At 42.9% G+C, this 15701-nt stretch overlaps 1 protein-coding gene across 3 annotated transcripts in view; it reads right to left on the bottom strand.

Annotated features, from left to right (window-relative positions):
• The window catches only part of ZFAT (zinc finger and AT-hook domain containing), a 117531-nt gene that overhangs the window by 40570 nt on the left and 61260 nt on the right, over positions 1-15701 (bottom strand). For all 3 annotated transcript variants that reach the window (XM_069957068.1, XM_069957066.1, XM_069957067.1), the window contains exons 10-12: positions 13873-14022; positions 13232-13405; positions 12816-12904 (exon numbers count right to left, since the gene is read on the bottom strand). In XM_069957068.1, coding sequence (XP_069813169.1) covers positions 12816-12904; positions 13232-13405; positions 13873-14022 — 413 coding nt within the window. The remainder of the gene's footprint in view (positions 1-12815; positions 12905-13231; positions 13406-13872; positions 14023-15701) is intronic.

Raw genomic sequence — 15701 nt, 5'->3', positions numbered from 1 at the left:
TTCTCATATGTTATACTTTTTATTTTTTTGTGTGTAATATTTTTGGGTACAGTGATCAAGGGGCTTGTATTGCATGTGTCCATAATGGGAGAGATGTTCAGCAATGGGGCTGAATGCTGAACTGGTAAAACTGCTCCAAACTTATGCAACTGCAAAACAGGAATGGAAAAAAAGAAAAGACTATCCATCAAGTCACAGGCAGTACCATCTGTACCATGGAATGGCGTATATAAGTTATGCCAATGCACCCACCTTTGTGGGCACAAGCCCATCATGCATATTCTGGGACCTGTGCGCCAATGATACTTCCCAGTGCTCAATTTGGCTCTCTCAATAAAAAAGACTGTATCAATAAAGAAGGGGTTAATCAATTAAAGGGAACCTGTCACCAGGGACAGAACCCAAGAGATGCATCAGGGGGTCGGGTGGGTCCTGCCGCAGGTGTCAGGTTCCCTTTAACTTTCCTTTCACAAACAACTTCCCAAGTGGCTGCAAACTTGCTGGTACTAGTGGCGGCTGCCTGGAGAAGCCATCGGTGAAGGGGTAATTCAGGGGTCACAGAAAAGCAGCAGTCATACACCATCCAGCACCATGTGTGTCAGGTGGTGTCCGGAGGAGGCTCTGGGGAGTTAAAACCATCACTGTGTGGGTTGTCTGTGCAAGCAGGTCATGAACAGGAAATCGCTTAGGCTGGGTTCACACTACGTTTTTTGCAAAAAAAAAAAAAAAAAAACGGATGAAAAACAGATGGAAAAAACGGATGCATGTGTGCGCATCCGTTTTGATCCGTTTTTCAATTGAATACCATTATTTAAAAAAAAAAAAAAAAAAACACAGATCTAAAGGATCCGTTTTTTTTAGGGGACACAAAAATGAGGTTGACTATGTTTTTGTGTATGTTAAAAATAAACAGATCCGTTTTTACTGGGTTTTTCTTTATAATAGAAGTCAATATAAAAATGGTTTAAAACGGATGCAAACAGTTGCTTCCGTTTTGTAGTCATCAGTTTTTCATATGTTTTTTGCAAAAAAAACTGATTGCAAAAATGTAGTGCGAACCCAGCCTTAGCCTTTCATTGGCTGTACATTGGTGGCCCGAATCATGAAGAACTAGCCCCAACCAACAGGGTCTACACAAGTTTTGGTCACTACTTTATCCATGGGGCTATACCCATGGGCTCTACTCAGATTCTGGTGACTGTATGGCCCCTTGCATGCTGGACATACTGGCCAGTGTTCCTTATTGATCCAATATGGCCCAGTGCTTATAACTGTAGCCTTGCAGCGCTGGAGTCCTGGGTTCAAATCCCACCAAGGGCAACATCTGCAAAGAGTTTGGGCCCTATTACACGGGACAATTATCAAAAAATCGTTAAATTGTTAGAATTTAAACGATAATCGTTCTGTGTAATTGCAGGCAACGATCGAAAATCGTTCGTATCTCGATCTTTTATTTAAATCTGAACCTAAAATTATCGTTAATCGTTCACTAATCGTTTGCTGTAATTCCACGTTCGTTCGCTCAAGTTCCGCATTTTTTCACCAATCGTTCAGTGTAATTGCACATTGTTCATTGTTTTTCTGGGATCAGAAGAAATAAACGATGATAGTAACCATAGCAATAACGATCATAGTAACGACTGTAACTAACGATTATCGTTCTTTGTAATATAGTGAATGATTTCAGGTTAACGATAAACAATCTCGTTTGCAATTGTTTATCGTTAGTCGTTAAAAATCGCTCAGTGTAATAGGACCCTTTGTCTCTCAGTGTTTGCTTGGGTTTCCTCCGGGTACTTCGGTTTCCTCCCACACCCAAAGACATACAAATAGGTGAAGTGCTGCGGAATCTGTGTGCGCTATACAAATAAAAGTATTGTTATTATTGGGCTGTGCCAACAGAAATCAATAGATCTACAGTAAAGATTAGCGCAACTTGAGCATTGTCCGGCATTTGGTTACCGGTGGCTGAACTTGTTGGATGCAACACTAGGGAGCCCCTGAAAACATGGTTACAACCATAGCTGTATACATATTTTCCAGACCCGCTAGGGCTGCATCCAACTTCTTCAGCCACCGGTATTCAAATGCTGAATGATCAGACTGTAGCAGTCTCTAATCTACAATTATGGACGAAGCAAAAGCAACACTCCATACAAATCAATGGAAGCTTGCTTAGGGCAGTGGTGATAAGCCTGTGGATCTCCAGTTGTTGTGATGGGGTGTGCTGGGAGTAGTTTTCAGATGATGAAGAAGAAGCTCTAGAAGACATTACTGAAGACTAATGCCTTAAGGCCCTATTTCACGTAGCGATTACTGGCCGTATTCGGACGATATCGGTCGTTACGGCCGATAATCGTCCTGTGGAATAGAAGGCAACGATCAGCCGACCTCGTTTATGCGTTTCATTTGTGTTTCAAACGTTGAAAAACAAACGACTGCCACTATCCTCTATGGGCTGCCCGGATGATCTAGCGATCACCCGAGCAGCCCCCCTGCAGCCCTTGCCGGACGCACCCACTTGCTTCTGCCACGTGTAATAGCAGTGGCAGCGAGTGGGGAACAAGGAACAAACAAGCGCTAACAGCGGTCGCTTGCTCCTCACAGTCGGCCCGTGGAATAGGGGCTTTACTGGTACCTCCAATGGAGTACATACCTGTGCTTATGGTGTGCTCATATAGCTATGCAGGGGGTCTGCACAGAAAAACAGAACACAAACTGCAACCGTGAAACTGACGCATAGCGAAATCCACAGGATACTCAGCGTGTTCAGATGTAAATGTCTCCATCATTCGGCAGGAGAGATGGATTCTACCCGTTGCAGCACATTATTTCAATAGAAAGGAATGAATAAGAAATATCTCTATTTATATGTACGGGAGCAGAAATCAGTAAGTGTCAGAACGAAGATGGGAGATGATCGGACTCAAGGTCGGACGTTCTCTGGGGACGTGTTCCTGCCGCCTTATCCAGAACTCATCATATAAGTCCACACACATTATGCTAGAATAAATAAGAAGCGATTGCACAATAGAAGCTTAAGAAAGCTGAGCCGACCCCCTCACCATCTCCTTGTCAACTGTGCAGCCTTTAATAGTTAGAATGCATCCCGATCCCTATGTTATGCCAGATATAAATGATACAATGAGGGAGATGTATATTCTACTGTGGTGCTCCACCCGCCTCCAGGCCAACAGCTGCCCCCACCCCACCAGGGACATCATCCACACCAACTGCAAGAGCAGCTAGTAATGGGATTGTGCTTTCACATGAAAACATCTATAAAGGGTGTAATATTATAGTAGTTATAAAGGAGCAGTATTATAGTAGTTATATCCCTGTATATAGGAGCAGTATTATAGTAGTTATATTCCTGTATATAGGGGGCAGTATTATAGTAGTTATATTCCTGTATATAGGAGCAGTATTATAGTAGTTATATTCTTGTATATAGGAGCAGTATTATAGTAGTTATATCCCTGTATATAGGAGCAGTATTATAGTAGTTATATTCCTGTATATAGGGGGCAGTATTATAGTAGTTATATTCCTGTACATAGGAGGCAGTATTATAGTAGTTATATTCCTGTTCATAGGAGGCAGTATTATAGTAGTTATATTCTTGTATATAGGAGCAGTATTATAGTAGTTATATCCCTGTATATAGGAGCAGGTATATAGGATTTTTAATATAGGCCTAGCGGCATTAGTATCAGCCATAGATGGGATGTGCAGCCGTTCCATTCTCTCCAGTTCGTATTATAGTAGTTATATTCTTGTATATAGGAGCAGTATTATAGTAGTTCTATTCTTGTATATAGGAGCAGTATTATAGTAGTTATATTCCTGTATATAGGAGCAGTATTATAGTAGTTATACTCTTGTATATAGGAGCAGTATTATAGTAGTTCTATTCTTGTATATAGGAGCAGTATTATAGTAGTTATATTCCTGTGTATAGGGGGCAGTATTATAGTAGTTATATTCCTGTGTATAGGGGGCAGTATTATAGTCGTTATATTCTTGTATATAGGAGCAGTATTATAGTAGTTATATTCTTGTATATAGGAGCAGTATTATAGTAGTTATATTCTTGTATATAGGAGCAGTATTATAGCAGTTATATTCCTGTATATAGGAACAGTATTATGGTAGTTATATTCTTGTATATAGGAGCAGTATTATAGCAGTTATATTCCTGTATATAGGAACAGTATTATGGTAGTTATATTCTTGTATATAGGGGGCAGTATTATAGTCGTTATATTCTTGTATATAGGGGCAGTATTATAGTCGTTATATTCTTGTACTGTATATTGGGGCAGTATTATAGTCCCAGTTTATATTACTTATACTCTTGTCTATAAAATGACAGTAACATGGCAGCAATATGCCCTGAAAGATAAACCATGGCCTTGACAGTGTTGCTGCCAGTGTTATGGAGCTGCTCCCACCTGGCAGATCTCGTCCGGCTATGATAGACAGGTCTCTTCCAACGCACAGAATAGCATCAGTGAACCGTATATAACTATTCCTCCTGCACAGCTGACAGGTAAACACTGAAAATCCAATGACTAATATATTCCTGTTTAATTTGAAGTATTTTCCTTTAAATAAGACAGGAGCTGTATTCACCATTTGTCAGACACACAGGATGCATAGCTGAGTATCCGGGGCTTGGTGGATGGGATCTACAGGATAAGCCTTTGTTGGTTAGTTTGAGCTCTCGGGAGTGATATGTCTCCTAAGCAGTATAGTGTAAGGAAGTCTGGAATTGGCTGCTGAAGCTTAGGAAGTCAGCTGTAGAATATCCCTGTAAAGCTCCTCTGCAGCATCTGAATCCCCAGCTAAACCCCGGATCCCTTGCATGACTTAGTTTGATAATATAAAACTCCTAAGCTTCTTCATGTTGCTGTGAGCCATATGAGTGACTATTCCAATAGAAGACCGAATTTACCAGGAAAAGGACATTTAAAGACACTGATCAGCTTAACCCCAGTGGTCTGTTACTGACCTGAGACCATGGAGAAGCAGTGCAGAGACTGATGTATATAGGACTCATAATTCTAAAATGGCTGAAAACTAGGGATGAACAAATTTACAGTACTAGTAAAGCAAAGGCTCAACGGTCGGCCTGTCAGCCTGCTGTCTTTGAACTCTGTGCCGTTCTGTGGCACTCTGCTAGAAGTGCCTAGAAAAGGTGGATCAAGTCCTGGGAAATTGGAAGAAGTTTCTCTGCTGTATTGTGCATGCATCGTATTGCTGTATTGTGCATGTATTGCACTGCTGTATTGTACATGCATCGCATTGCTGTATTGTGCATCTATTGTATTGTGCATGCACTGTGCGTGTATCGTATTGCTGTATTATGCATGTACTGTATTGCTGTACTGTGCATGCATCGTATTGCTGTATTGTGCATGTATTGCATTGCTGTAATGTGCATGCATCGTATTGCTGTACTGTGCTTGTATTGCTGTATTGTGCATGTACTGTATTGCTGTATTGTGCATGTACTGTACTGTGTGTGTATTGTATTGCTGTATTGTGCATGCATAGTATTGCTGTATTGTCAACAAAGACTAGTGATCCAGCACTTCTTCAAGTTCTGGATTACTAGTCTTTGTTGGAAATTTAAGCGCACATGAGCCAGGTGTGGATCCGCAGCACCGAAGATTGCTACTAACCGGTGAGCTGATATTCTCTTTCCTTATATTATTGCTGTACTGTGCATGTACAAATTACAAATCTATATAACTTTTTGAAACCAGTCAATGTGAAAGAAAAAGATTTTTGCCGGAGTACCCCTTTAAGCCAAAAAGACATACATGACTATGGGAAAAAAAAAAAAAACATGCCCCCATGCATTTACCAATCAACATGTTAGGTTGCTGATAATCTAGGCAACCTCAGTATGCTCAGCCTCACTGTGATCTGTCACAGAGCGGTGCAGAATCCTTAGGGCCCTAGAACACAAAGCGATACCCTGCAAAATCAGGCCGATTCAGCAGATATCGCTCCTTGTATTAAAGACTGATCGACTGGAGAAACGACCATTGGCTGATCATTGCCTTTTAACATGTTAAAAAAAACAAAACATTGACCACTGGCCGCACATCGCTACATGTAATGTTGATGTGTAAAGTAAAATAATAAACATCATACTTGCCTCTCAATGCTCCCCGATGTCCTTCTAGCTTCTCACCATATCTCTGATGAGGTCATCCATGCAGTGACAGAACGCTCAGCCAATCACTGACCACGTCACTGTCCTGGCTAGAAGGTCATCGGGAACGTGGAGAAGTAAAGTATAGACCTTATTATTTACTAAATACAGCAAGGCCTTCACAGACATCGCTAATGATTATAAAGGCTCGGTAAGCAAGCGCCGATCTATCAGATCAGCACTCGCTTACATTAAATGTCAGGCTGTGTCATACAGCACTTAGGGCCCTATTACACAAACGCATTATCTGACAGATTTTTTTTAAGCCAAATCCAGGAATGGATCTAAAAAGAGGAGAAATCTCAGTCTTTCTTTTATGACTTGATCTCTGTTTATAGTCTGTTCCTGGCTTTGGCTCACAAAAACCTGTCAAGATAGTTTGCTGGTGTAATATGGCCCTTAGTTCATAACAGATCCATGCCGTCAAGGGGTTAAACCGATTATGTTTTTTTTAGGAGAGGCCGTGAATCTGAAATAAATCAGCGCTGTGTGCATAACTAATCCTGTCCGTGTATAATATGTTTTAGGCAGATAGCCATCACTGAAGGCTTGGCACAGAACGCACAGGAAAGTTCGGTGCCAGGTTGGCAGAGGAAAATTAGGAATGATTTTTTTCTAACTTTTGTTTCGTTTGATGTTTGAAGTTTAAGAGAAAAACAAGTAGATACTTACTGCCTGATCAGACTACAGAATAAAGCTGCCCTATCCCAACAATGAGTGGCAACTGGACAAATATATGAGGACTATGGGGACAGTCCCAGGACTCCTAGACTGAAGTTCAACCCCTCTTATCCTGGTGAGGGGCGGGGGTCAGACGGGTCATCTTACTATCACAGTTGCTAAGCCAGAAGACGAGGAGTTTTATGGGGAGTATACACTAAGCTCCCTCTAGTGGTGGCAGCATGAAAACAGAACTTTAGTATTTAGATGGATATTCTCTATGCACATGTATGGCACAGCCACAGGATAGGACCTAAATGTCCAATAGGTGGTGTTGGCCCACTTCTGGGACTTACTCCGATCTAGAGGTCAAGGGACCGATCGATACCGATGTCCTTGCAGCCCTTTCTTAAACTGTATACATTATCTATTATCCATGCTGCAGGGCTCCTATTGTGCTCTGCTTCTCTCCAGGTCCCGCGTGCTGCAGCTTCAGAGCAGACGGTCGTGGCCAGTCAGCTCAGACAGGCCGCTATGCAGCTGCAGCGCGCGGGACCTGGAGAGAAGCAGAGCACAAGAGGAGCCCTGCAGCATGGATAGGTAATGTATAGAATTTGGAAATGGTCAGCAGCTAGCCGCGCACCGCCATTACACTTAGCGATGCACGGTCAGCTCCCGAAAATTATAGATTCAAACCTGAATCAATGATCAGCTGATCGGAAAGGACCGGTTATCATTCCGTGTAATAGGGCCCTTAGGCTGTGCTCACATTGCGTTATTGCAATTTGTTTAACTTATACATTTTATAGAAAAAACGGATACAACTGTGTGTCATCCACTTGGATCTGTTTTTCCATTGACTTACATTAGAATATCTCCAGTCTTCCAGTACTTGTCAGCTGTTATATGTCCTGCAGGAAGTGGTGTATTCTCTACAGTCTGACACAGTGCTCTCTGCTGCCACCTCTGTCCATGTCAGGAACTGTCCAGAGCAGAAGAAGGTTTTCTATGGGGATTTGCTTCTGCTCTGGACAGCTCCTGACATGGACAGAGGTGGCAGCAAAGAGCACTGTGTCAGACTGGAGAGAATACACCACTTCCTGCAGGACATACAGCAGCTGATAAGTACTGGATGACTGGAGATTTTTAAATAGAAGTAATTTGCAAATCTATATAACTTTGATACTGGTTAATTAAAAAAAAAATTGCTGGAGTACCAATTCAATGCAGATGGTTATCCAGGGATCGAAAAACCCTACACACAAAAACACAGAAAAATAATGAGGCTCTTGATTACCATTTACAAAAAGTGTGACCCATCCCACCAACGATGGGGTGGCCTCATGCTTGGGATGGGCCTACACTGTACTTTAGCCTCTCAATGGCATATAATAAGCCTATGCTCTGGGCATGCAGGATCCTCATTATATTTATAGAGATTTTTTTGTAAATTTTGGGCGCTTCTTTTAGTGATTTTTATGACTGTAGTGGGTCTGTAGCTTGCCACCGCGGTGAGCTGTTGCATTTTTCTGTGTTTTTGTGTGTTTGCAACTTCAGCCATAGCAACATTCTCCTGCCTAGTGTGAATAGTGTTCTAGGAGAGCTGACCAAATCTGTCTTTTTGCTTCAAAAAACTATGACAATAACTAGGCTAAGAACCCAAATTTACCTCTCTCTAGATCTGCTTTTTGGGGTGCTACAGAAAAATGCATTACAGGGTCCATAATATATCCACTGGGTAAACAATGGAGCAAAGATTGTAAAAACCAAGAGAAATTAATATGTGTGTGTTTATTATATATATATATATATATATATATATATATATATATATATATATATATATATACACATACATACACATTATATGATTATATGTACAGTACATATACATATAAAAATATTTAAAAAAAAAATAAAAAAAACACTTATTACAGAATGAGTTCCCCTTTAATTTTGAAAAATGACCTGATTTTAATAATTCCATGCAAACCGTGGTGCTGCGCCCTCCCTCCCGCCCACCCACTAACAATGGTCTGATAATCAGCGCTATTAGTGTGATCCCAGCGCCATCTATTACACGTGAATAGGTTTAATTCTGAATAAACTGAATACACAAAATACAGCGAGAAGCAAAAGACGCAGCTCAGATTAAATACCTTACACATTGTGGAGGACTGAAATGAGCGCCGCACGGGGCCCTTTAATTATTCATCACCTGTAATTATTGGCTGAGTTCCTGCTCCGGAGGATGTCGTTTTTCTGTTTACGGAACGAAAATGAGACGTTCATTTAAAGGGAACTTGTTGGGGGAGATTTATCAAACATGGTGTAAAGTGAGACTGTCCCAGTTGCCCCTAGCAACCAATCAGATTCCACCTTTCATTCCTCACAGACTCTTTGGAAAATGAAAGGTGGAATCTGATTGGTTGCTAGGGGCAACTGAGCCAGTTTCACTTTACACCATGTTTGATAAATCTCCCCCATTGTCTCCTATATCCCCCTTCCCCACAAATACTCTATTCTATCTATTACCCTCTTCAGGATTTTCTGACCTCTTGGTATTGTTGAATCTATTACCTATTTATTTCTGCATAGACGCAGCAATTGTTTTCTTGCAGGACAAAAGAATTTTATATAAGCCGTGAACATGCTGAGGAATCATTGTGGGGCATGCATTAAAAAAAAAAAAAAAAAAAAACACCTGTGGCATCTAAGGAGTTTCTGTCAGCCGGGATTGGTGATGACACAGGTAGGTATCCGGTGTAAGCTCAGTGTATGAAGAAGGTCCTAAGCCCCGGTGGTCATGGTGCTGGGTGTGCCATGGGAAGACTTGGGCTCAACTAAAGCAGCTCATCCCTTTTGAAGGGGTACTTCGGGGAAAAAAATTCTTTCAAATAAACTGGTGTCAGAAAGTTATAGTTTTTTAAATTACTTCTATTTAAAAAGCTCCAGTACTTATCAGCTGCTGTGTGTCGTGCAGGAAGTGGTGTATTCTTTCCAGTCTGACACAGTGCTCTCTGCTGCCACCTCTGTCCATGTCAGGAACTGTCCAGAGCAGCAGCAAATGCCCATAGAAAACCTCTCCTGCTCTGGACAGTTCCTGACATGGACAGAGGTGGCAGCAGAGGAGGGCTAGCTAGCAATCACCTCACAGGACCATTCTACAAATTTTCTTATCTTCATTTAAAGGGGTTATCCAGCGCTACATAAACATGGCCACTTTTCCCCCTCTCTTGTCTCCAGATTGGGTGGGGTTTCAAACTCCGTTCCACTAAAGTAAATGGAGTTTAATTGCAAACCACACCTGACCTGGAGACAAGAGAGGGGGGAATGTGGCCATGTTTTTGTAGCGCTGGATAACCCCTTTAATTTGGAACAAATGGAGTGTCACCAAACCCTGAGCGGGACCATGTGTGCATGATTGCTGCAGCCAAGCGCTGGCAGTGGAATAACTGCAGAGCTGGGTAAAGCACCAGGAAACAGAAGAGGACCCGGGCTGTAACTATAACAGATTGGCTTTGAGGGATATGATCGCGGGAAGCGGATCCCCCTACTGGACCACTGAATGGAAAAAGTGGAGTAAGCCGCAGCCAGAAACCTTGGGTGGTGGCTAATCTCATCTGAGAACTAAACAACTGGCCTTGTTGAGATCAAATCGTCTGATACCTCTTTTTTCCTAATATATTCAGTCTGAATTTCCCCAGACTGCTTCGATGGTTGGCTGGTTTGGCTGACATTAAAGGGGCATTCAACTGGTTTCAGAAAGTTATATAGATTTGCAATTTTTTTTTTTAATATAATATAAAAATCTCCAGTCATCCAGTACTTATCAGCTGCTGTATGTCCTGCAGGAAGTGGTGTATTCTTTCCAGTCTAACACAGCGCTCTCTGCCACCTCTGTCCATGTCAGAAACTGTCCAGAGTAGGAGGTTTTCTATGGGGATTTGCTACTGTTCTGGACAGTTCCTGACATGGACAGAGGTGGCAGCAGAGAGCACTGTGTCAGACTGGAAAGAATACATCATTGGGAAAAGAATACATCATTGGGGAAAAAAAAAAAAGTTTTTTGCTGGAGTACCCCTTTAATGTGTAGGACCACCTTCAGTCTACGATCACAAAGTTTTCAGTAGCTGTGACCAAACCTGATAAATAAGAAGGGGGGACACATACTTTTTGCAATGAGAGTCGTAGAGAAGTAAATGAATAAGTGTAAGCTGCCACGGGGGCGAGGATTTAATAACTGCGCGGTAACTTGGATGGCTCCCTGGAAAGCAGGGTTTTATGGCTTCCAGGTTACAGGGAGCGGCAGTCGCTGTCACCACGAGGTCAAAACAGTTAATAGCGGGAAATAAGAGCGCAGGACCGGGCCGGCTTTTATTGTCTTTAATATTCGATGGAGTCGTTGAGATTTTACGCTCTCGCCTCATTTAGACTCCTCTTCCCTCCAAGGTATTTGATAGAATTTAAGACTTTAATAAAAGGCTAATGTAAAGAGTAATAGGAAATTACATCCTGGAAGAGGAGACGCGGAGGAAGGTTTTAGCCGATGAATTGTGCGAGAACTTTAGACGGCTAATAAAAAGTAACCCCGATGAGATGCGGATATAAAATTCAGAGAGTCCTGCGCCAGTGGTGGAGGAAACTGCTCTGGCAGCATTTTAACCCCTTAAAGAGCCTAAACTGAGATTAAAGGGAAAGACCAGCAAATATGTTTTTCTTTCAATTCAACTGGTGTCAGAAAGTTATTTAAAAATCTCCAGCCTTCCAGTACTTATCAGCCACTGTATGTCCTGCAGGAAGTGGTGTATTCTTTCCAGTCTGGCACAGTGCTCTCTGCTGCCACCTCTGTCCATGTCAGGAACTGTCCAGAGCAGCAGCAAATCCCCTTACAAAACCTCTCCTGCTCTGGGAACCATATGAGCACAATCCTGCCGATTGGTCCCCTTTAAGTCACTAGTCCATCATCAGGTCTAGCCTATATCTCCGCTGTGTTGATGAAGAGAAAGGCAAAAAATGAAGCAGATGCCAATTGCCCCATGCAGAAATATTACAATAAGAATAAATCTCTGCATCAACGTCCTATCTCCAGAAATCTAGTGCTCCTAGTAACTTATATTAAACGTAATATTATGATTTCCAAGAAAAGCATCCAGGCCTCCCTTGAACTTCTAGAAAGAATTTGCCATAACATTAGGTGTTAGAGAGTACAACAGTCTATCTGCTCTAAGGACCCTATGACGTGGAGTGATAATCTGCCTACCCTGTGTAATATGGACAATGATCAGCCGAGACACAAGCAGTCACATCGCTCCGTGTAATAGCTGATGCACAACTGACTGCTGAGTAAAGGGTACAGTAAATAATAAAGATGTTATACTTACCTCTACAGGCTCTCTCCGGTGTCGTCCTGCTGTTTCTCTGCATCCTGTGCTGACCACAGCTGCTGGCACATCTAAACCATTCTCTGCACTGACAGCCCAATGACTGGCCACGTTGCTGTCCTATGGTTGGGTGATAGCTGCAGTCAGCAGGAGGTGCAGAGATGCGCCAGGAGGACAACAGGTGAGCGTGGAAAGGTAAGTATGACTATATTTTTATTATTTTCCATATAAAGCAAGGGGCTGCTAACAATGTCTGTGTGGCCGTGTAACATGCTCTGTAAGCAAGCGCTGATCTAGCATGCGGGGTCAGGCTGTGTAATGCTGCTCTTACAGTAAAGAATCCCAGTCTGTGCTGGTAATGAAACCTTCTTTCCCCTAGACATAGAGGATGCCCCCTTTTCATGGATACAAACCTAAGTGTAAAAAGATCACAAGAAAGATCTCTGTACCATCCGGTGTGATCAGACTGACCTGGATCAGTCCTGGAATCCCTCATGCAATAGAATTAGCAGGCAGAGGACTACAACCCCCAGCAGATCTCTCACCTTGAACGAGGTATGTTGCTCCATGTGTCGGAGAAGCTGTGGTTTCTGGACTGCAGTAAACTCACATATCGTGCACTTGAATTGTTTCCCTGCAGAAAACACATTGTACAAAGTTGTGGTGAGAAACGGTCCGAACCCTGGAATACAGACAAGTAGATGTAACCTGGGAAATGGCTTTTATCAGTCCCTCTCCAAGGAATATCCCAGGTGTGGTGCATTGTGGGAAGTAGCGGCCTAATGATCCAGCATAATATAGATATATATATATAACATAGATATAGGGGCAGGAGCCGCTCCCTCTTTACTGCAGAGAAACCTAACTTATATTCTCCAGCTGGATTGTGAGCAGCAGCTCGCAGCGCAGTGATTGCAGCTCTGGAGTCATATATACAGAGAGCAGAGACATCTGTTCTTACCGTCTGCTGTGTGAAGGAGTTTGTGACTCTTCAGCGTCCCTTTGGTTTTGAACTTTTTGCCGCACATGTCGCAGAGGTGAGTCTTCTCGGTGCTGTGGCGGTTCATGTGCGCCTTCAGGTTACTCTTGCTGCGGGTGGCGTACTCACACACCGTGCACTTAAAAGGCTTCAGACCTGGACAATGTGGGGGAGAAGAAGGGCAGTGGCGTCATATACAGGTGCCCAGGTTATAGTTGTGGGCAGACAAGCCCCCACCCCCAGGTCTAAGGGCCCCATTCCACGGGACGATTATCGTTCAGATTATCGTTAAATTGTTCGAATCTAAACGATAATCGTTTGTTTGAATAGCAGTTAATGATTAACGACCGAACGAGAAATCGTTAATCGTTTAATAAGACCTAAACCTTTTTTTATCGTTGCTCGTTCGCAAATCGTTCGCATTGAATAAGATGTCGTTTGGTCAATCGCAGTAGTGACAAACGCAATAGTGTTGACCACAAAAACGATCATAAGTAACGATTATGCGAACTATAATCGTCCCGTAGAATAGGACCCTAAGGATCAGGAGTTCAGCTCTGCTGCAGCATTAACCAAACAACATGCTATAAAAAAAAAAAATACAAGGAAAGGTTGCAGCATACCTTCATGGGCCCATATATGCCGCTGTAGATCAGACCCATTCTTCATAAAGTAGGAGTCACAATATGGGCACTTAGCTGCTCTCTTTCCTATCAGACCTTTTATCTGAACTTTGCGGCCTAGGACTTCGGAGATTAGACTTGCAGAAACCTCTGAAAAAATAAAAATAAAAATAAAATATTATATATATATATATATATATATATATATATATATATATATATATATATAAAAAGTTTACAGTAATTAGTTGACCTCTTTAAGTGGGAGAAGAGTGGGAGGGGCCTCTGCAGCTTCTCTCTGTGCGTGCTAGAGTGCTAGAGGAGGAGGAGCATCTGCAGCTTCTCTGTGTGTGCTGGAGGAGGAATATCTGCAGTCCCTCTCTGTGTGAATAGAGGTGGAGAATCTGCAGTTTCCCTCTGTGTGTGCTAGAGGAAGAGCATCTGCAGCTTCTCTCTGTGTGTGCTAGAGGAGGAGCATCTGCAGTTTCCTTCCGTGTAAGCTAGAGGAGGAGGAGCATCTGCAGCTTCTCTCTGTGTGTGCTAGAGGAAGAGGAGCATCTGCAGCTTCTCTCCCTCAGTCTGTAACAGTAACACCGTAACACTGCCTACTATTAAAAGGAGAAGGGGTGCATCTGCAGCTTCTCTCTCTTTGTGTGTAAGAGGAGGGGCAGGTCATTCTCTCTTGGTAAGATTGTGCTGCTAGAGAAGGGGTGCATCTGCAGCTTCTCTCTCTCTGTGTGTAAGAGGAGGGGCAGGTTCCTCTCTCTTGGTAAGATTGTGATGCTAGAGATGGAAAGCATCTGCAGCTTCTCTCTCTTTGTGTGTAAGAGGAGGGGCAGGTTCATTCTCTCTAGGTGAGATTGTGCTGCTAGAAAAGGGGTGCATCTGCAGCTTCTCTCTGTGTGTAAGAGGAGGGGCAGGTCATTCTCTCTTGGTAAGATTGTGCTGCTAGAGAAGGGGTGCATCTGCAGCTTCTCTCTGTGTGTAAGAGGAGGGGCAGGTCATTCGCTCTAGATGAGATTGTGCTGTTAGAGAAGGGGTGCATCTGCAGGTTCTCTTAACTTAATCTGTTAGACTGCATTCTATTAGAGGGGGGAAGGAAATCAGCTGCAGCTTCTCTCTCTCTATTCAAGCTGCAGGCTAGTAGAGGAGGAGGTAGTACAGCTGTAGCTTCTCCCTCGGTGTCTGTGAGAAGGTATAATTTGGGTTGCAGCAGCAGCAGCTCCTCTTTTTTTGCGAGACTACATGTTGGTAAAGAAGAAGCGTATATGGTTTTAGAGAAGGATAGGAAAAGCGTCTGTCTAAGAAGTCTGTAATATGTTAGAGGAGGGAGGTGCAGCTGCAGGCTTTCTGTCTGTGCATGCCGTTGGGTGCAGAATTCTTCTCTCATCTGCCGGACTGTATAGTGCTAGAGAAGAAGGAAGCACAGCTGTAGCTTTCCTTTCTCTGTGTTTGTAAGGTTACCATTACACTACCCGATAAGAACTGTAAACGAGCACTGATCTGCTAGATCGGTGCTCGTCTACTGGGACTATTACACAGCCCGATAATCGTTTAACAAGGGCTGCAGGGACATCGTTACCGATGTCCTTGCAGCCCTTGCTTAGGGTAAATTCACACAGGCAGATCCGCTGGGAGTCTCACGCACGAAATCCGCAGCTAATCCGCAATACACGTATTAATAATAATAAGAATAATACGTGTACTGCAGATTAGCTGCGGATTTCGTGCGCGAGACTCCCGGCGGATCCGCCCGTGTGAATTTACCCTTAAACTACATACATAACCTATCCATGCTGCAGGGCTCCTCTTGTGCTCTGCTTCTCCCC

This window comes from Dendropsophus ebraccatus, chromosome 2 (genome assembly GCF_027789765.1).
Source record: "Dendropsophus ebraccatus isolate aDenEbr1 chromosome 2, aDenEbr1.pat, whole genome shotgun sequence".
NCBI classification, from domain to species: domain Eukaryota; kingdom Metazoa; phylum Chordata; class Amphibia; order Anura; family Hylidae; genus Dendropsophus; species Dendropsophus ebraccatus.
Note: the sequence above shows the minus strand (reverse complement) of the source record. Positions and strands in the feature narration are given on the sequence as shown.